General features: G+C 35.7%; 1 protein-coding gene across 2 annotated transcripts in view; it reads right to left on the bottom strand.

The window, feature by feature from the left end:
• FKBP5 (FKBP prolyl isomerase 5) overlaps window positions 1-23125 on the bottom strand; it is a 99601-nt gene that overhangs the window by 36888 nt on the left and 39588 nt on the right. The window contains exons 3-4 of one of the 2 annotated variants that reach the window (XM_068557420.1): window positions 18834-18959; window positions 11837-11981 (exon numbers count right to left, since the gene is read on the bottom strand). In XM_068557420.1, the coding sequence (XP_068413521.1) occupies window positions 11837-11981; window positions 18834-18938 (250 nt within the window). In that variant the 5' untranslated portion in view covers window positions 18939-18959. Of the gene's footprint in view, window positions 1-11836; window positions 11982-18833; window positions 18963-23125 lie in introns of both variants that reach the window. The other variant, XM_068557419.1, reaches the window with a different exon arrangement.

The following is a 23125-nucleotide window of genomic DNA, read 5'->3' on the forward strand; positions in this document are numbered from 1 at the left end:
GTGGAGCAGAAAGATACCTGCCCTGATTTTTTTAAGCATGGTGAACACTAACATAAGAGTACAAACAGGGGCTTTTGCCTTGGGGTGGGGTTGGAACAGTCAGCAAAAGCTTACTTCACAGGTGATGCCTATGCTAGGCCTTAGAAGTTGGAAACATCAGCCTGGCTATTAAATCCACAGGAGCCTCAAGCTGAATAAATCATGCCTATGCCTTTGGCTCTTCTTCTCATTCAGGAACATTAAAGCTTCTCTTAAACACTGAGCTTCAGACACTGAAGGAAACACGCTGAGCAAAGAGCCAGACTAATACGAACACAGGTATATTTCTAAAATTGCCAATCTTGGACCTCTTTTCTTAAAAAGCACTTCCCCCTGATTTAAAAAAAAATAATACATACTCATTATAGAACACTTGGAAAGTATATAAAAGCACAGAGAATAAAAAAACCTCTGAAATTTCAGCATCTGGGGTAAACTGTCAATTTCTTGGCTCATTTTCTTCCAATTGTGTATGCATAACTTTGTTTACATATTAAATTTTTATATATACATTCTTAAAATTCTGATCATAGTTTATTTGGTTTTGTAGCCTACTCTGCATTTCACATTATATGAGCATTTTTCTTGTTAAAAGATAATATCTGAAAACATGACTTTTAATAACTATATGCTATTTACTATTTCATCTTTTAAATATGCCATAATTTCATTACTCCCACTAATAAATATTTAAATTGCTTTTTTTTTTTTACTCTTATTAAGTTGCAATGAACAACTCTGCACCTAAATCTTCACATGAATTTTTTTTTTTTGCATAATGGAAGCCTCTTACCTGACACATTAGGACTATGGTTGTAGGTTAATTTAAAATGTTGCTTTAAGTGAGGAATCATAAAAAAGAACATATACAACCTCAAACTTTTTTAAACTTAAAACCTATCAAAGTATCTTAATTCACTAATCCTGTGATAGAAGTCAAGGCCTTGTCTGTGTGTGACAAGTGATAAGAGTTCTATATCATCTTTACTATATAAATCACACTTATGGTATATCATTTGCAACTTACAACATGGATTTCTTTAAAGTGAAGTAAGAAGTAGAAGACACTTGTAAAAAGCAACCAGTATGCAGAATCCTTCTGGTAAAAATGTGTTCTGAATGGCCTACTTATTTCACCTAGCGTTTACCCACCCCTAATTCAACTGCCATTTTTTAAAAGATATTTATTTATTTATTTGACTGCCCTGGGTCTTAGTTGTGGCACGCAGGATCTTTTAGTTGCAGCATGCGAACTCTTAGTTGCGGCATGTGAGATCTAGTTCCCTGACCAGGGATCAAACCCGGGCCACCTGCATCGGGAGCTTGGAGTCTTAGCCACTGGACCACCAGGGAAGTCCCTCAATAGCCATTTAAAAAAGGCTTTTAGCAATTCACTTTAATAAGTCTTTCCAAAGATGTTCAACTTAGTTTTCACAGAAGTAAGTCCCATTTCTTATTACACTAATTTCAGAGTTTTATATACTATCTAATGAACTTATATAATTACAAAAAGGACAATGGATATAAACAAGTTTAGACTGATTCTTAATAAGAGTCTGAGGAAGAAAAAAGCACACCCTAATGTCTGGAAACTGCCCGACACAGCTAGGCCTTGGTGATTCTGAAGCTGGCCTGGGGCACACAGCTAAGCCATGTTATTCTCCTGTTGGACATAACAAACTCACAAAACATCAACATCAGACAAGGTCACTCTGAGACCATGAAAAAGTGAGACAAAACAAGAACACTTCAAAATTTTGTCTGAGCATGGACAAAAAACAAGGTCCCTGTGCAACCTACAAAATACCAAACATCCCCCTCTCCTGGTGACGTGAGTGACTTCTGCTTCTCTACAGGTGCAGCTTTAGTCTCACTCCAGTCAGCCCTCCTCCTAGATAAGATTTACTAAGATACCCAAAGAATCACCTGCATCCCAACAATATCCAATCCAGAGCAAATCCCTTCTTCCTTAAACTCTTCGCCAAATCACCTAATACAAGTCCAAATCCTATAAAAGACCTTTTGAACACTCTGAGACACCTCCAGTTTCCCATGGTGTGCAGTCTACCTCCCTACGAGTAATAAACCCAACTTGTTCACTATAGTTGTGTTCCTAGTGGTCTGTGGGTGGAGGGCATTGACAAGGCTCACTCAACTGGCTGAAGCAGAGTGCAGGGCCACAGTGAAGAACAGGAAACCAGCGGTATCACTCAGTGTATTTACGAGTAGAATGGAGAGCAGCAGTTAGTCTGGAGTTGGTTAAGCAAGCTTCTACCATATTTCCTTAGATTCAATTCCTAGAAGTAGAATTACTGGGTCAAAGCATAAACATTTTTACGATTCTTGATCTTTGGGATCTTTTGATCTTTAGGGTCTTAACTGTAGGTATAATACACCAAGAATATATAAACGCAATTTATTCTTCCACTTGTTCTGGACTTCAATTTTACCGGCTCAAACAATTTATCCATTTCAGTAGTCCTATTCCATTAGTAACAAAATCTGAAATAAGAATATATATTTACACAAATATACAGTGTATCTATCTTTAAGTGTAAATGCTTTTTATATATACCTAACTATAAGGGAATTGAAAACGTTAGAAGTGTACAAAGCCCAGTATAAAAGCAATGCACTGTACTTTTTTCTTCCCTCTGTAGAATATTATATAATTTTTTCTGATTAAGAAAATCAAAATCAAATTTTATAGGCTCATTGTAGGTTCATCAATTGTAACAAGTGCACCATCCTGGAGGGGGTGCTGATAAGAGGGGTAGGCTATGCACATGGCGGGGGAGGGGGTACACGGGAAATCTCTGCACCTTCCGCTCAATTTTGCTGTGAACCTAAAACTGCTCTAAAAAAATAAAGTCTATTAAAAAATCATACACATTTTAAAATATAACATTTTAATTTAATCACTGAATACTTTCACTTATAATAAAGACTATAGTGACCATTTTAGAACATTCTTTTTTACTGATTAAAAATTTTTTAAATTGTGGTAAAATACATAAAAATGACCATTTCAACTGTTAAGTGCACAGTTAAGTATATTCACACTGTTGTGCAACCAATGTCCAGAACGTTTCATCTTGCAACACTAAAAGTCTACTCATTAAACTACTCCTCTTTTCCTCCTGTCCCAAGCCCCGGCAAGAATTTTATTCTACTTTGTTTTTATGAATTTGATTACTCTAGATTTCTCTAGATGTAAGTGGAATCACGCAGTATTTGTCTATTTGTGACTGGCTTATTTCACTTAGTGTAATGTCCTCGAGGTTCATCAGTTTTGTCCCATGTGAATAATACTCCTTTATAGGAATATACCATTGTATGTACATAAGACATTTTGTTTATCCATTTGTCTACAGACAAACATTTGGGTGGCTTCCACCTTTCAGCTATAATGAATAATGCTACAAATATGGGTGTACACATATCTCATTAGGACCCTGGTATATACGGAGAAGTGGAATTGCTGGATCATAGGTTAACTCTATTTTTAATTGTTTGAGGAACTACCATACTGTTTTCCATAGTGGCTACACTATTTTACATTCCCACCAACAGTGCACGGGGGTTTCAATTTCTCCACAACTTGCTAACACTTGCAAATTTCTATTTTTTTTTTTTTTAATAGTACCTGATGGTGTGAGGTGATATTGTTAATTTTTTTTTTTTTTTTTTTTTTTTTTGGCTGTGCCACATGGCATGCAGGATCTTAGTTCCCTGACCAGGGATCAAACCCGTGGCCCCTGCATTGGGAGTGCAGAGTCTTAACCACTGGACCACCAGGGAAGTCCCTCTCATTGTGGTTTTGATTTGTATTTCCCTAATGATTTAGTGATGTAGAGCATCTTTTCATATGCTTGTAGTCCTTTTGTATATCTTCTTTAGGGAAATGTCTATTTAAGTCCATTGTCCATTTTATAATCAGGATATTTGAGGTTTTTTGGTTGTTGATTATAGGAGTTCTTTATATATTCTGGATATTAACCCCTTGTCACATACATGATTTGAAAATATTTCCTTCCATTCTTTAGGCTGCCTTTTCACTCCATTATTGTATCCTTTGATGCACAGTTTTTAATTTTGATGTAGTCCAATTTATGTATTTTTTACTTTTGCTGCCTTGCTGTTGGTGTCATATCCGAGAAATCATTGCCAAATCTAATGTCAAGAAGCTTTCCCTCCAAGTTTTCTTCTAAGAAAATACAGTTTTAAGTCTTATATATCTTTGATCCATTTCGAGTTAATTTTTGTATGTGATGTAAAGTAAGGGTCTAACTTTATTCTTTTGCATGTGAATATCTAGTTTTCCCAGCATTGTTTGTTGAAAAGACTGTCCTTTCCTCAATAAACAGTCTTGGCATCCTTGATAAAATTATTGACTATCTAACCTTTAAATGCATGTTTGCATTTGAAACCATTGATAATATTGACATCGTCTTTCTTCTTTTTACGCTAGATAAAGCAAAGTTTTTCCTGTGTATTTTTTTCCTCTTATAAATTTTATTTAGTCTTATTTTTAAATGTCTTATAAAAGGGCTCTGATAATCATCCCTATTCCCTAACAAAAGTATCTGATTATGAATTCAACAAACTCGTTTATATGTTAAGATTCTTTTAAAGTGTTCATATGTATTATGTTACCTTATATTTTTGCCATTTCTCTATTTAATTACTAAGAAAACCGATCACCAGATGATCTCTCCGCACCCTCATGGGTTATCATTTCAAAAACAGGGGGAGAAAATAATCTGTGCTGGGACAACCTTAATGATCAACTCTGCCAGGCTAAACTGCTAGATACCTGAAGGCAGGAGTCATGTCTTGACTTTTATTTCCCAAAGAACTTAACACCACAATATTATACTCAATAAAGGAACACGGTCCATGCTGCAGTATCTAATTTAAATGGAGTTAGAAATGTGTTAGCTGCCCCAGTCTGCTCTCACCCCTGCCTAAATTAGCTTCTCCTTAATATCCATTCAGCGATGAAACTGGAAGCATTCTTCCTCTATTAGAAAGTACCAGGTAAAGCCAAAGAAAGTACTTTCTGAAAGTTTGCTGTTTTTCTGGCTCACATTTTTGGGGAGGGTTAGGAAAATTAAATATTTTGGCCTAAAAGCCTTCTTTCCGAATCCTGAGTGCTCCTAAACTGCAGGTTTAAAAAAAAAAAAGTTAACAGATGTTAAGAATATATTTATGGGGGAGCAAGAGTATCAATAGCAATTTAAAGGGAACACATGGTTAAACCACAACCCACAAGAAGCTGGCTGCATGGTTACCCATTACTAGTAAGTGTATTGTACTACTTGTAAAACATTGTCAAGGCCTAAAATATGTGAAAAAAAAAACATTTCAAATAAAAATAAAACTTTAAAAATAGGGATTAGGCCCACAATACCAAGCATGTAATAGCAATAATTTTGCTTTTGATAAACCTCATTAACTACATCATTCCTGTAAGAAAAATGTCTGGTGTACAGCAGGCACTCAGTAAATTCTGCTGGACGAGGACCTACTTTGTTTCTATACGTAGTGTTTAGGCTAGTTTTAAACCTTAATATCTAACATAACTTGAAAGACACTGCCTGGCTTTGAATCCTGGCTCTGCCACTTACCGTATAACTTTGGGCTAATTACTTAATCTCTCTCTGTACCTTAGTTTCCTCATATGTAAACAAAAAAATCAAAGCAAACCAAAACTAAAATGGTTATGGTAGGTACCTAAAACATTTTTAAAAAATTGGTAAAGTGGACTTCATCAAAATTAAAAACTTTTGTTCTTTGAAAGATCAATTAAGAAAATGAAAAGGCAAGCTAGAGACTGGAAGAACATACTTGCAAAATACACATCTGATTAAGTGCTTGTCTTGTTGAGTACAACTCAATAAAAAGATTGTTTTTGTTTTTTTTTTAGTGGGCAGAAGATTTGAACAGATACTTCACAAAAGAAAACATACAAATGTCCACTAAGCACAAGAAAAGATACCCTCAATGTGACCAGTTACCAGGGAAATGCAACTGAAAACCAAAATGAGATACCATTTCACACCCATTAAAATGGCTAAAGTTAAAAAGACTGATAGTACTAATGGTTGACAAGCATGTGAAAAACAAACTCTCAAACACTGCTGGTGAGAATGCAAAATGGTACAGCCACTTTGAAAAAACAGTATGGTAGTAACTTACAAAGTTAAACATATGTTTTACCATATGATCAACAAGTCCACTCCCAGGTATTTACCCCAAAATAAATTTACCCAACATAGCCACACAAAGACAGGTATATGAATGTTCATTACATTATTCATAATAGCCCCAAATTGGAAACAACCCCAATGTCCAATTTTTTGAATGGATGAACAAATTGTGGTGTTTCCATACTTGTAAAATGCTGCTTGGCAATTCAACATGCATGAATCTCAAAATCGTTATGCTAAGTGAAAGAAGTCAAATGCCAAAGATGACATATGATTCCATTTATATGAATTTTTGGAAAAGGCAAAACTATAGTAACAGAAGCCAGATTAGTGATTCCATGGCCCAGCGTCCATAAGAAAACTTTTCAGGGTGAGGAAATTGTTCTATATTTTGACTGTGGTGGTGGTTACACAACTGTTACCCAAATTCATCAAGCTATACACCCTTTAAAAGGGTTAAGTTTTATTATATGTAAATAGTACCTCAATAAAAAACTCAGTCTTATACACAGATGTTAATATGACTGTCACCTAAACTATACTAAATAAATTGTACAAAAAGTCTATAAAGTAATAATAGGATTGGTGTGAGGATTAAATGAGATAATGCATGTAAGCCCTTTGCCTGGCACTGTAAGTACTTAAAAAGTATTAGCCATTAGTCTTTCAACATACTTTCTCCCTTTTACTCCAATATGCTAATGACTGCTAAATTAAAAGATGTTTTAACCAATAATCATGGGTCATCATGCATCTAATAAGGTTAGATTAACGTTAAAGGCAGATCACTGATATTTACTTCATTATGGTTTAATCTCAATAGTAAGAGAGAAGTATAGGTATGTGAAAAATCCAAAATGACTGGTTTGTTCCTCTTACTTCTCAAATCTGGGGGAAGAATATAAGAGAGAGGATTTTTATCTTCATAGTTCCCAACCATGGTAGTCATATACGAAGAACACGAAAAACCACTTCACTGAAGTAGCCTTTTATCAGAAATCACCAGACCTTTATAGGGGTAGATGGGGAAGGGGTGCAGCTTTAGTGTCCTTGGATTTACTTATAAGAACAGAGGTAGATACAATTCATTCAGCCCCCAAACCCATCCCTTCCCAATTTTAGTGATAACATATTTGCTGCAGGCAGGGAAGGGGAAAGAACAGAACCCCTGTTGTGGAAGTATACTTGAAAATCCTGTCATTCTTATTTCAACTTCTTTTAAGATGGGTTATGGACACAGTCCTAGGAATTCAGAACATGTAACAAAGATTTAGTTAAGAAAATCCAGTGAGGGAAACCATCATCATTCTAATTTCTGTAACATATTCTGTAGTGGTGATAACCAATTGTCTTAGATTGATCCAGTTGTTGTTTTTCCAGACTTTCTGGGGCTAAAAAAGATGGTTAAGCATTCAAAAGGTCTGTATGCAGGCATAGTAAATAGGAGTGAGGACCCAAACTGCTGTAACACAGCTCTTGCCACTCCATTGTAAAGCCAGCCAATAATCCCAGTACTGTAACAACAACAGTTAACAAAAGATTTGAGTGCTTACTATGTATTAGGCTGAGTGCTAAGCAACGGTGTGTAATATCTTATTTAATCCTCAACATATAATTGTATATACTATTATTATCATCACTTTATATATGAGGGAAGTGAGGCACAGAGTTTCAAAGATGGTACAAAAAGAGCAACAGACACACATACAAACAATGTGTAGGTATACCTCAAATTTATACATATGGTATGTGTATTTTTAATGCAATTTTTATAGATAAGTTCTTATGATTCTATTTTAAATACTGAAGTCACAATAGAACCCCAAAATCAATGTGACTTTCCATTGAAATATTTCTATTTATTCCCTTGGGAGAGGTACAATATAAGGGATCAAGAGAGTTCAATGTACAATATTTGTGCTACAGTTATTTATATTATTTTTCTTCATTATGTTATGAAGTAGCTACTGCCATAACATATAGGTATAAAACTATAAACTGCCTAACCAATGTTTGTTTTATAGGCAACTATAACACATTATGTTATAGAAGTTTTACCAGAGGGATACTGCTCTAGTCTCATATTTCTAATTATCATCTTAAGGGGGCCTCTAAAGGTTCTGTAATTGTGTTGGGTTTAGTCCTTTGCAGTTTTTGTTCCTGTACTCTTTGCAGAATATACAAGAATGGAATCTTAGACTCAGGATTAATCTCAAAGCTCTTCTACAGACGCTTCCTTTTTGTAAGAGCAGGGAAGGTTAGGTGGCTTACTCATGTTAACATACCACAGGAAAGAGCAAAGACAGGAACCCTGGCTTCCCAACATCCAGCTGGATGCTCTCCCCATGAGACAACACTATCTCTAGATAGGTGTGCCATAGGTACCAAGTCAACTGGAAGTTGCCTCTTTTCTCTCTGCTCAAAATTCTAGGAAAGATGAAAGACTCATTCACCATTGCATGTTTTACTGAGAAAATCTGGGTAGAGAAGCAATTCTTAAGTCTACTTGCAAAGATAACTGCTGAGAGGAGACCTATTATCTTAAACCTACCAACTTTTTCAAGACAGAAATTCAAAGGCGGGGGGCAGTGGGAACAAAGAGGTCTGATGAGGCCATTTGCTCTGAGGTCATCTAAATTAAATAATGATGCCACAGCCATGCTGGTGGCCCTGGAAATTCACATCCTTACATCAACAAAAATGAAAAAAAGTTTAAGTTAACCGTCATCCTTATCTGCTATGTTAAGAAAAAAAAATCTGTATTCGATTTTGATTGCTATCTTATTGAACACAAGATTAATCTCACATGAGCCATTAACTCACTGAGGACCCAAAGGAGAAGGGAGCAGTGGCACAGCCAGCACTAGAGCTTGGAGGCAGTACAGCTGTACAGGAAGCAGAAGTCACCATGACATACAAATGCCTGTGGGTACCAGGGAAGGCAGAGAGGCAGAAAGAGTTTAACTCTTTAGCTACTTGCTGTTTCCTTTCCTACATCCTTGCTTAGCTAGCAACTCAACTAAGGTGTAGAGTCAGAAAAAGAAAGGAATTATTCAACACTGAGCCATGGTGGTGAATGGGGGGGATCGCCCCTTTTCTCCGACACTTGATCTGGGAACAAACTAGAAGTCTGCTATATCTGTGGCAGATAAGAATAAAAAGACTTTGTAATTCAGCCACTAACTTCCAACAAGCCACATGGTCCACAAAGTTCAATTTGATGTATGGGCTATTATTCTTCTTCCAAGATTAAAAAAAATAAGAATACTAAATTAACTGAAGACATTTAAAAGCATTTGTAAAGAAATTAGTAAAAAATCACATTTAAGATTTTAAAACAGTGGTTCTCAACTTTTTTTCCTCAGGACCCTTTACATCTTAAAAATTGAAGACCCTAAGGTCCTTTTGTTTGTATGCTGTATCTATTGATATTTACCATATTTAAAAAAATTTTTTTTTTTTTTTTTTTTTTTTTTTTTTTTTTTTTCACACACACACACTGTATTTTATTTTTACAAGGGATAAATAGACTGACACCAAGCATTGTACATGGATGACCACAACAAAAGCAACAATGATTGCAATTACCAAACATGAAACACACTCATACTATGTCATAATATTGACATTCAGTCCAGTAATCCTCCACTGTAACAGCTCCTTTACTTTGCAGTGAAAATTGATTTGTATATTCTTTGCCTCTGAGTCCTTGTGGGATTTTTTTTTTTTTTTAAATTCAGACAGAAAGTCACAAAAATTATACTCATCCTCATCAGTTCACTCAGTCCCATGTAATTAATTTTTTTTTTTTCATCTTGATCTTTTGTTAGCACTTTTATGAGTTCATCAGTTTTTCATTAGAGTTCTGAAAATGCTTATTCATTCAGTTCAGCAGTACAGTCAGTTACCAGAAACCTGTACTTGTCAGAGTCTTTTCCATGAATTTCTTGAAGATGAAACCCTTTTATAGGAACATATTTGCAAAATCATCAGAGTACACCCAGAACTGTCTGTAAATGACAAAAGACTTAAAAATGACCACGGTTAAAGATTTGATGAAAGTTCATAATAATGCAGTTGACAAGAAAATTAGTTATTTCTGAGATATACATTTTAAAGTAAAGTATACATTTTAATAGTTATTTACCAGTTCATTTAAAATAACAATAACCTCATATGTTAACATAAATTATTTTTATGGAAGATAACTATATTTCCCAAAAGAAAAAAATGAGTGAGAAGAGTGACGTTGTTTTATAATTTTACAAATGTAAAATGTGTCTGACTTAATAAAAGACAACCAGATTCTCATACCTACTTTTAGAGTCATCTGTTGCAATTTTTGGCTGAAGTATATGGAAAAAATCCAAACTCGCACATATAGATAATTAGAAAAGATAGGAGTTTTTAAATAGCCTTTTCAGATAATTATGAATGTAATCTGATACTACATCAAAACTGGACAAGTGGTAGTTTCATAAAGGTTAGTTGCAATGTGGAATCTGAAACTGTTAACAATGAACTTTTCATATTATGTTATGCTAAAATCCATTGGTCTAGCTTACACATCAAATGGACCTTTTACTCATGCATAATTTTATTCATTTCATAACATCTTGCATTGGTCATTGGGAAAATATTGTTCACTGAGTCACACAATCTTCCAAATGTTAACACATTTCATTTCATGATATTTTAAAAATCACATTCATTAATACTCATTGATCTCAACAGAAGTCTTTTAAGTTTTGGGAAGCTGTCAAGCTCTGAGTAGCAGATACAAATTTTCCAAAACTGTAATTTTCACTTGAAAACTCAATGGCAACAAATACTGTCAGTTGTTGTCCTTGAAGTGACAGGCTCACTTCATTCATTTGCGAGAAAATATCTGCCAAATACGGAAAAATCAAGTCTGAATAATCATAGCTTGCCCTTTAAAATAAATATGGTGCTTCATGGAAAAAATGCAGCTAGTTCAGCTCTCAACTAAAGCAAGTACACAAGTGCTTTCCCTTGAGATAGCCACTGTAGTTGGGGATGCAGAAGTGCTTTATGTGCACTTTCCCATCTGTCACAAAATATCAAAACAATGTGAACCTCAAGGATTAGGATTTAATAAAATTAATATGTTTTACACCTTATCAAGGACATTCTTAAGTGAAACTGGCCTTCTTTTTTTTCTTATTTAAACAGTGAGTGAGGGCATACTAATGGTATAGTTTGGTGCCATTGCCTAGATTTGTGCTAAGGCTCCAGCAAATATTCACCATTGCAGCTTGGTACCATCGGTGCAAATGTCAACACAGTAAAATAAATAAATAACATCTTAGTACTATTATGAAAATAATTTTGACACTATGGACCCCCTAAAAGTATCTCAGGGACCCCACAGGGATCCATGGACCATACTTTGAGAACTACTGCTCCAAAATATCTTTATTTTTGGCAAGGATAGGATCCATGAGAACTACTGCTCCAAAATATCTTTACTTTTGGCAAGGATAGGATCCACTAGCTCCCATATAATATAAATAGCAATAAATCTAAGCAAAACACAACTCAAAAAAAAAAAAATACCCTCTTACCTTTGCCAAGACTAAAGACAAACGGTTCGTTTCGATCATGACTGGAATCAAACTTCTTTCCATTTGACAATTTTCCTTTGTAATGGACATAAACTTTGTCTCCAATCATTGGGGTTTCCTCACTATTCCCCACTCTTTTGACAATCTAGAAAAGACAAACGTCAAGAAAAATAAGGTTAAACATTTTATTTCTAATCAGAGAATACAGAGGTCACACAGTCCCTTCCACATCACTCAGGCACATTTGCAAACAACTGTCTGTCCTTTCTAAAGGCTTCCCTCCCAGTTCTCTCAATGATCCTCACTGTTACAAAATTATCCTGTACTACTCTAAATCTTTAATGCTATATTTAATTGTATTGTTAATCACACTATTCTCTCAAAATAATTAATCGATAGATCTTGTTTCATTGGTTTAATGCCCCATCTTTTGACACTGAAATCTTTCAAAACACAGTTAGTCCATGTACAAACGGAATTAGACCAAAAAGGTTAGTGGACTTTCAAAAACATTCAAAAAGAAGTCTGAAGCAAAGTTTCAAAGGTGAGATTTTTACTTCTCTCCTTTGCTAAAAACATTATCTTTTGACTAGATTCCACTAGTTTGGTTTAATTTCAAAAAGCCCTATTTCCTGATATAAAGGTTATACTTCCTACTATTTGAAGAATATTCAACATGTAAAAAAAACAGTACCACTGCACAGTTTGATATGATACTGAATAACTTGTGTTCTAGTAAAGGAAATGCCAAAAAGCTCCAAGTTGAAAAACATTTAACTATCATAAAATCCAGTATATTTATTTTGTTCTTGGCAGAGCAAGACACTAATGCAGTTGGTCAGTTCTGGGAAAAGAAAATCAAATCCAGGCATGTAGTGTATAATTTATTCTGTCAATCACTTATGCCAAATTAATCATTTTTATTAGATAACAAAGGATGGTAGCTAATGTCCAATAAACATCTTTTTTGGGGAAGGGTCTGAATTTTTATCTAAAGAATTCAATTATTTGCTCCTAAATTCTTTTCTGAGATGCGTCCTCCTTGCCCCTCCCTCATATCACCACGTAAACACTGTGAACTTAGATTCTATAACTTTCTTAGCTCAAAAGCCTAGACATTCTAAAGGAAAAAAAATGATTACTGCAACTTCATCAAAAAAAGTGTTTGAACTAATCAATGAATTCAGTAAAGTTGCAGGTTACAAAATCAATATACAGAAATCAGTTGTGTTCCTACAAACTAACAAAATATCTGAAAAAAAAATAGAGAAAACAATCCCGGAAATGTAAACCAAAACCACAATGAGATATCACCTCACACCTGTCAGAATGGCTGTCATCAAAAAGACAAGAAATAAAAAGTGTTGGTGAGGATGTGGAGAAAAGGGAAACCTCTTGCACTGTTGGTGGGAATGTAAACTGGTGCAGCCACTATGGAGAACAGTATGGAGGTTCCTAAAAAGATTAAAAGTAGAACTACCATATGATCCAACAATTCCACTTGTGGGTATTCATACAAAAGAAATGAAAACACTAACTGAAAAAGATATATGCACCCTCGTCATGTTCACTGCAGCATTACTTACATTAGCCAAGATATGGAAACAACCTGTGTTCATCAATAAATGAATGGATAAAGAAAATATATATATTTGTATATGTTATATATATATATGTATGTATACACACACACACACACACACACACACACACACACACACACACACACACACACACACACACACTGGATGATTATTTAGCCATAAAAAAGAATGAAATCGGGACTTCCCTGATGGCGCAGTGGTTAAGAATCTGCCTGCCAATGCAGGGGACACAGGTTCAAGCCCTGGTCCAGGAAGATCACACATGCCGCGGAGCAATGAAGCCCATACACCACAACTACTGAGCCTGTGCTCTAGAGGCCGAGAGCCACAACTACTGAGCCCGTGCACCTAGAGCCCATGCTCTGCAACAAGAGAAGCCACAACAATGAGAAGCCCGCGCACCACAACGAAGAGTAGCCCCAGAGAAAGCAGCAGCAAAGACTCAGGGCAGCCAAATAAATAAACTTATTTAAAAAAAAAAAAAAAAAGAATGAAATCTTGCCATTTGTAACAACATGATGGACCTTGAGGGCATCATGCTAAGTGAAAATAGGTCAGACAGAGAAAGACAAATACCGTATGATCTCACTTATATATGGAATCTTAAAAAAAAAAAAAAAAAAAGAAAGAAAAGTAAAGAAAAACAACTAAATTTATAGATACAAAGAGCAGAAACAGATTGGTGGTTGCCAGAGGTCGGAGTTTGAGGGGAGGGTGGGAGAAATGGGTAAAGGGAGTCAAAAGGTACAAACCTTCAGTTACAGAATAAGTCATGGATGTAATGTACAGCATGATGCGATAGCTAATAATATTGTATTGCATATTTGAAAGATGCTAAGAGAATAGATCTAAAAAGTTCTCATCACAAAAAAATTTTTTTAAACTATGTATGGTGACAGATGTTAAATAGACTTACTGTGGTGATCATTTCATAATACATACAAATGTCAAATCATTATGTTGTACACCCGAAACTAATAAAATGTTATATGTCAATTATACCTCAATAAAAAATCCCATTCACAATATCATCAAAAACTATAAAATAGTTAGAAATAAATTTAACCAAGGAGGTGGAAGATCTATACACTGAAAACTATAAGATTCTGATGAAAGAAACTGAAGAAGACTCATATAAATGGAAAGGTGTCCTATGATCATGGATCAGAAGAATTAAAAATGTTAAAATGTCCATACTACTGAAAAACATCTATAGATTCAATCCAAGACATATCAAAATTTCCCATGGTATTTTTCACAGAAATAGAAAAAAAAAAAAGCTAAAATTCGTACAGACCCATAAAAGATCCCAAATAGTCAAAGCAATCCTGAGAAAGAACAAAGCTGGAGGCATCACATTTCCTGATTTCAAACTATATTAAAAGCTATAGTGATAAAAACAGAATAGTACTGACATAAAAACAGGCACACAGACCAATGGAACAGAATCGAGAACCCAGAAATAAACCCTAGCATATACAGTCAACTAATATTTGACAAGGGAGCCAAGAATGCTCAATGAGGAACAGATAATCTCTTCAGTAAAAGATGCAGGGGAAACTGGATAACCCTATGAAGAATAAAATTGGACCCCTATCTTATACCACTCACAAAAATTAACTCAAAATCAATGAAAGACTTAAATATAAGATATGAAACTATAACACATCTAAAGGAAAACAAGGGAAAAATCTCCTTGACATTAATCTTGGCAATAATTTTTTGGATATGACACCAAAAGTACAAGCAACAAAAATAAATAAGTGGAACATCAAACTAAAAAGCTTCTGTGGGCTTCCCTGGTGGCACAGTGATTAAGAATCCTCCTGCCAACGCAGGGGACACAGGTTCGAGCCCTGGTCCGGGAAGATCCCACATGCTGCGGAGCAACTAAGCCCATGCGCCACAACTACTGAGCCTGCGCTCTAGAGACTGCGAGCCACAACTATTGAAGCCCACGCACCTAGAGCCCATGCTCTACAACAAGAGAAGCCACTGCAATGAGAAGCCTGTGCACTGCAATGAAGAGTAGCCCCTGCTCACTGCAACTAGAGAAAGCCTGCATGCAGCAACAAAGACCCAACGCAGCCAAAAATAAATACAATTAAAATAAATTTATATATATATTTAAAAAAAAAAAAGCTTCTGCACAGCAAAAGAAACAATCACCAAAATGAAAAGGTGATCTATGGAATGGGAGAAAATATCTAAAAACCATATATTTGATACTGAAAATATACAAGGAACTCATGGCTATAATCAAAAAATCAAGAAATAACAAGTGTTGATGAGGATGTGGAGAAAAGTAAACCCTGTACACTGTTGGTAGGGATATAAATTGGGACAGACACTATGGAAAACAGTATGAAGTTTCGTCAAAAAATTAAAACTAGAACTACCATATGATCCAGCAATTCCACTTCTGGGTATAAATCCAAAGGAAATGAAATCACTATCTCAAAGAAATAATGGATAAAGATGTGGTATATATATATTATATTTATATATATATAATATATATATAAATATAATATATATATATATAATAGAATATTATTCATTCATGAAAAAGAAGGAAATAATACCATTTGAGACAATATGAATGTACCTTGAGGGCATTATGCTAAGTGAAATAAGTCAGTCAGAGACAGATAAATACTGTCTGATATCACTTATATGTGGAATCTAAAAAAGCTGAACTCACAGAAATAGAGAGTAGAATGATGGTTGCCAGGGGCTAGGGGAAAATGGGGAGATGCTGGTCAAAGAGTACAAACTTCCAAGTTATAAGATGAATAAATTTTTGGGATCAAATGTACAGCATGGTGACTATAATTAACAACACTGTATTATATACTTGAGAGCTGCTAAGAGAATAGATCTTAAATGTTCTTACCACAAAAAAGAAATAATTATCTGAGGTGATGAAGGGGTTAACTAACCCTACTGCAGTAATCATTTCAAAACATTTAAGTGTATCATATCATCACACTGTATACCCTAAACTTACATAGTGTTATATTTCAAATATATCTCAATACAGCTGGGAAAAAATAATTACAGTTTAAAAAATTATATTAAGTGCTAGTAAAAAAAAAAAAGCAGAATCATTACTGCCCTTCTAGTACTCAAGGGGAAAAAAAGTTTCAAAAAAGTTAATCTAAAAGAAATCACACGATATTCTAGAAGTGCTCGTGTTCATGAACTGCATGCAGTATTTAGGAGCCTGAGCCTCCCCTGGAGGGAATCTGCATTTCTAGGACTATAACCAAGTAACTGGGCATATGGGATGAATGGCTACCATGGAGTCAGAGCTGTTCACATCAGCAAGTGATACTGTGGTATCACTTCCGGTTTCCCTAACAAGACGAGTTTAGTGCCTAAATCTGGAGCTGTCTTAACGATACGATCTAGTCTCAATTCATTTTAAAAATGTAAGCTCCAAAAAGAAATTTTATCTTCCCGGGTTAGTTTCTCACTTCCCAGATCTGCCTTGGTCTTTTAAAAAATATATACAGTAACAGTTAATAAGAGAGATTATTACAATCATGGCACTGTGCTAAATGCTTTATGTAATCTCAATAATTCTATGAGGTAGGCAGTATTATTACTCTAATTTTACAAATGAGGAAACTTCATCACAGATAGGTTACTAAATTGCTCTAGGTCACAGAGTTAAAAGACCTAATCTTAACCAAAAGCCATGGTGAAACATGAGGCTTTAGACAGTGATAAACCATAAGATTTAAAGGGTTTATAATCTCTAAATGTTTCTTACAAGCCTAAAAATCTTATTAGATTTACTCCCTAGAACAAAGCAGGGCCTCAGGCAAGTTGGGGGCCATGTTCTCTGTACCAGTGCTCTGAAAAGATGAAAGAGAACTTAAACAGAGGTAGGGAGATGCTGAGGATAGCCCACAGAATTTCCACTGTCTTGAGAGGCATTCTGGAGTATGGGATGAGTAATTCACAGAGCTACAAGGTTGAAAAGCCCTCTGAATGAAGATATCATAATATACATCTTATGCTATAGATAGCATAAAGCCCTTATTCTACAGGTTCAAGTCTTCAAACTTTGGCTTGGCATATAGCAAGCTAATAGTAAAACATGTATATTCGGAAGAGATTCAGGTGCAGAAAAAAGCTTGCACATAAGCAAGATTAGCCAAAACAAACTAAAAAAATTCTCGTTTGCTACTGATAACACAAGGAGATGTTAAAACTCAGCTTAGTGGTAATACTTAGAATGCTTAAGATAATCTTTTCAGCAAAAAAAAAATTAATTATACAAAACTTGAACGCATAACAACAGTGTAGGAGAAAAAAGAACTTAGTATGACTAAAACCATTTAACCTCTCTTTATTATACGGAATAATAACACATATATATCTTCCATACATAAATGGAAGAATCAAAAAGAACTCTGGGGCTTCCCTGGTGGCACAGCGGTAGAGAATCTGCCTGCCAATGCAGGGGACACGGGTTCGAGCCCTGGTCTGGGAAGATCCCACATGCCGCGGAGCAACTAGGCCTGTGAGCCACAACTACTGAGCCTGCGCATCTGGAGCCTGTGCTCCGCAACAAGAGAGGCCGCGATAGTGAGAGGCCCGCGCACCGTGATGAACAGTGGCCCCCGCTTGCCGCAACTAGAGAAAGCCCTTGCACAGAAACGAAGACCCAACACAGCCAATAAATAAATAAATAAATAAATAAATAAATAAATAAATAAATAAATAAATAAATAAATAAGCTCATAAAACAAACAAAAAAAAGAACTCTGTCTCACAAAACCACTGTGAGATTTTTAAAAAAATGTAAAAATGATTAATTACAGAATGAAAAAAGTGTTTTTAAGGAGGAAAGCTAATTCAAAAGTGAGATATATTCTCTGATGAAACCTCAAAAAAATACCTGCACTGCACACAGGAATTCTATTTGTATGTAAAAAACCAATCCTTTTGAACTCTGCAAGTTAGCTTTTCTTTTTCTTTTAAAAAAGTCTTTTGAATTGTCATTTGCTAGCTTTAATATACTTAAATATTATATTAAAATAATAACCCATTTATACACTCTGAGAATAGAGAGAGACAGCCTTTTGGAGTCAGACATAACTTGGACCTGAACCCCAGATCTGCATTTATTAAGACATATGATTTGGGGCAAGTCAATTTACCTAGCTGGCCCTCAGTTTTACCATCTATAATCTGGGATTAAAAATAAACCTCCAGTTATGAAGACAAAATGAGAATTTAACTGCAGTGTTTGGTACTTAGTAAGCCTCAATAAACATTATCCATCTCCACCTCCAGCCAAAAAAACAAAAGAAGATTTTTATTGACAATCTTTCCAGATAGCAAATTTCCCAAAATGTCATTCATCCTTGTGGCCTCACCTTTAATACTCCTCTATCTTTTTTGGAGGTAATATCCTCTCCCTGTTCAGCAACAGCTGCTGCGGGGCTTTCTCCATTGTTCTTGGCAGCTTCATCAGTAGTCATTGTCTTTTATAAGTAGACAACCTGCTGAGAAGAAACATATTTTAGCTAGGAAAAGTATCACTTCTTTATGCATCTTAAATGCCCCTAGGAACTGAGCTTTACCTGACCCAAGATTTACTAAGGGCCAATAAGGTTAAACACTGAAAAGGAAAATAAAAACATTTGCTATGAGCATGTATTGATGTCGTGAGGCATGTAAATGAAACATCATCCAACTCCTCAATTTCCCATCCAGCTCTGATCCCAAATGAGAGAGCAGACCAAGTCAGGTTTGATAGTGATTATATTCCTTAGCATGATTACGCATTGAGAAGTAGTCCTTTCAGAACTTTGAAAACATCCTTTTCCTACAGCCATATTCTTGACAGAGAATTAAGAACTTATCAGGTGATCTGATAAAAGAAATGACAATATATCACAGTGGAAAACAGGACAGGCTTTCAAAATGACAGACCCCAGTCTGAGTCCTAGCTCCAGCAATATCTGTTTGACATTTGCAAACTTAAAGTCACTGAGCCTCAGTTTCACATCTGTAAAATGGATGGAGTTTTTGTTCATAGAGTTACTGTGAGGCATTAATGAGATAACAAATGTTAAGAGATTAGCACAAAGTCATAACTTAAAAATGTACACATTTATCATGATTATTACTGGGTCTTTTATAGAGCCATATTTTTCATTTCCTGCTCAAGAGTTCCTTTGGAATGAGGTTCTTCCCTACCATGGCATTCCAGGCCCTCCACAACATGATCCTTACCTATCTTTCAGGTCTAGCTTCCACTACTTTCTTTCATGCAGCTCATGCTCTAGCCAAACCAGACTAATTCTTCTCCCATAACAAGTCCTGTGCTTTCCCATCTCCATGCTCTTGGTCACTCTTTTTTAAAATCCCCATTCTTGGGCTTCCCTGGTGGCGCAGTGGATAAGAATCCGCCTGCCAATGCAGGGGACACGGGTTCAAGCCCTGGTCCGGGAAGATCCCACGTGCCGTGGAGCAACTAAGCCCGTGCGCCACAACTACTGAGCCTGTGCTCTAGAGCCCGCGAGCCACAACTACTGAAGCCCGTGTGCCTAGAGCCCGGGCTCCGCAACAAGAGAAGCCACCGTAATGAGAAGCCCGTGCACCTCAACGAAGAGTAGCCCCGCTCTCCACAACTAGAGAAAGCCCACATGCAGCAACGAAGACCCAACACAGCCAAAAATAAAATAAAAATTTAAAAAGTTAAAGAAAAATAAAATCCCCATTTTTCCCACTCAAATGCTACCTCCATCTTACCAAACTTGACCTTCTATTTTGCAGTTGTCTGCCCTTTTCTGTACTTCCTTAGCTCTCCCCTTGATTTGTTGTCTATAATACATTCGTAAGACAACACACTTGTTGTATTTAAAAGATCCTTGAGAGCAGGGCCATGCTTTGTTCATATTTAGATTCCTTAGAACACCTCTACCTTTTAGACTGGAATGACAGAAAGGTCAAGGAATCTGAAGCTCCTTACAAGCTGTTTAATGTGCTTACTTTAACTTCTCTAAGTTTTTTTCCCTACCTGTGTAATTAGAATAAAAATAGTATCTACTTTCACAGAGTGATCTTCTGGATTAAATGGTATAATATGTATGTTAAAAGTATACTATTCCAATGTTAACCCTTATTATTATCATCAGTCACCTAAATGACAGACACTTTTCATGCAAGGCAAATACCAACAGGCTAATCAACAAGACAAAACAAAACACACCTTGCTGGCTGCTGCCATGATGAATTCCATACTGCTCTCCTGGTTGAGCAGGGGAAGACAAGAATTAATCACTTCTACAGCTATTCAGTATTAGGCTAATAATGGACATAAGGCTCCCTAAGTCACCTGTGGGACCCTCTTGCCTACACAGTTAAAAAGTGCTATTTTACACTTGTGAAAAATGTCTTACTGAAACAACTGATAATTAGACAACTAAATATAGTTGATATAGTGTTTTAAATCATTTCCAATTTCCAGTGTCTAAATTTACTTCAGTGTCAACAAAGACACAAATCAAATTTTGCTGTGCCCCCAAATCTTCAAAGAGAACACCAAAAACCAGGGGCTTAGCCCTTTGCTTTATTTTCTAGTACACTTTATGCCAAACACAAAAGATCCAAATGCTTGGCTCAGGATAAGGGAAAGGCCAGAACAAAGCGTTCTCAAACAAACAACAACAAAAATTAAGTACCTACTTGTTGTGTGATGCTGGGCAAGATAATTAGGAAAATTAGATGAACAGGGTTTGTTCCCAAATTCTAGTAACCTACCACTTACAAAACACTCTCTGATGCATAGAAATTTGCAGGAGCCACCTCGAAAACAGAGGGAAAAGATCGTTTAAACACTCTGGAGGTGTTGGACCGTATCCCTGGAAAAATATATACACACAAAAAAATTTCCTGGTGCTTTACAGGTACATAGACATCCATCAGTAAACCCCTGGGGAAACCTTGGAGTAAATCAATAAACAAATTAAAACCACCAAATGAAAGGTTATTAGGGAACAGGACAGCTACACGGTCTCAAAACATGAACCTACAGATTACTTATTATTAAAAAAGGAAAAAGGGCTTTCCAGTGGAGTGATCTGACAAACCTCCCCCTTCACACAAGTGATCTGCATCATGACAAAACTCTGCATCTTCTATATTAACACAAACCAATATCAGTGTGCCTCCTGATGTGATGTAATGGGAAGTATACATGTGGTATTCCTACCAAAAACATTTAACCTGAAACTAATCAAGAAGAAAAGACAAAATTAGGTGGTGGAACATTCTACAACTGGCCTAGACTCCTCAAAATGTTAATGTTATGAAAGACAAAAAAAAGTTAAAAAAAAAGAAAAGGGGCCTGTTCTGGTTTAAAAAAGACTAAAGAGACACAGCCACCAAATGCAGTGTGTGATCCTTGGCTGGATCCTGGATTAGGGGGAATAAAAATTTATAAAAGCACGTTTTTGGGAGAATTAGGAAAATTTGGAAAAACAGACCATACATTACCTTATTATTATTGTATAATGTTAGCCTTCTGGAGTGTGATATAGCATTGTGGTTTTATACAGAATAATATCCTCATTCTTAGGAGACACATGTTGAAGTATTTAGGGGTGAGGTGCCATGATGTCTGCCACTTACTTTCAAATCATTTGAGAGAGAGCATGTGTGAGCACAAATATCACCAAAAGCTAAAAACAGAGCATTCAGAAAGCATGACTACAACACATCCAAAGGCAATGCCTTTCTTTTGAATGTTTGTCATTTGTAGATCAGCTAAACTTTTAAACGAAAATACTGTCAATCAAAAAACATTTTCTTTTGTTCTAACCCTCCCCTTTGGAAACAATGGCTTGCTAAAATTTAAATAAATAGGGAACTTGTATAAGTTGACTTGCAAGCTTTATAAATCTCATTTGATAAAGGAATTTGCTCTTCATTTTTGGTTCTAACACTTGAAGGGATTCAAATAATCTTCGTAATCTCAGAACGATTCTGACTAGTATGGAGTCCATGTGAAAAGAGGTAGCACGAATTAAATTAATTAAAACACAAAGATAAAAACAACACTAAAACTTTGTTGAACTTTCAAAGGCAGATAAATCTGGAAGAATAAAGAAATAAACTGAACATTCCAAGTACTTCCCCTTAATTCCAGTTATACCATTTGGGGTATAGATTTTTGTAAGCAAACAAAACAAAGAAAAACTTCTTCCTTGATCTAATGTTACATGAAAAAAAGGCTGTAAGAACAGATAATTCCTAAAAACCTGTAAGACACACTAAGAAAATTTCACTTTTTTCATAAGAGAGCCTTTTCTTCGTTCCCCTACCCTAGGTTTATTCTGGATTTAAAATCACTCTGTAGCTATGGATATTAATCTATGATAAAGCTCACTGTCCTGAACTGTCCAAAGGGGGAAATTGCTGCCCAGAGCCTCAGAGAGGGAACACACAGTTCGTTCTGTTATGGACATGCCAGATAAGCATGCACTCTCCAAAGTGCTGGTCAGCAAACACCTGAGACATCACAGAAGAATGAGACTACGCTTAAAATTTCATCAACAGTGTACTGAAAACTTCAGTTAACCTAACTAAATTGTCATATTCCCCCAAATGAGAAATCATTTTAAAGGTTTATCCACTAATTAACCATGTATATTACCTACTG

Source organism: Eschrichtius robustus, chromosome 12 (assembly GCF_028021215.1).
Source record: "Eschrichtius robustus isolate mEscRob2 chromosome 12, mEscRob2.pri, whole genome shotgun sequence".
Lineage (NCBI taxonomy): Eukaryota > Metazoa > Chordata > Mammalia > Artiodactyla > Eschrichtiidae > Eschrichtius > Eschrichtius robustus.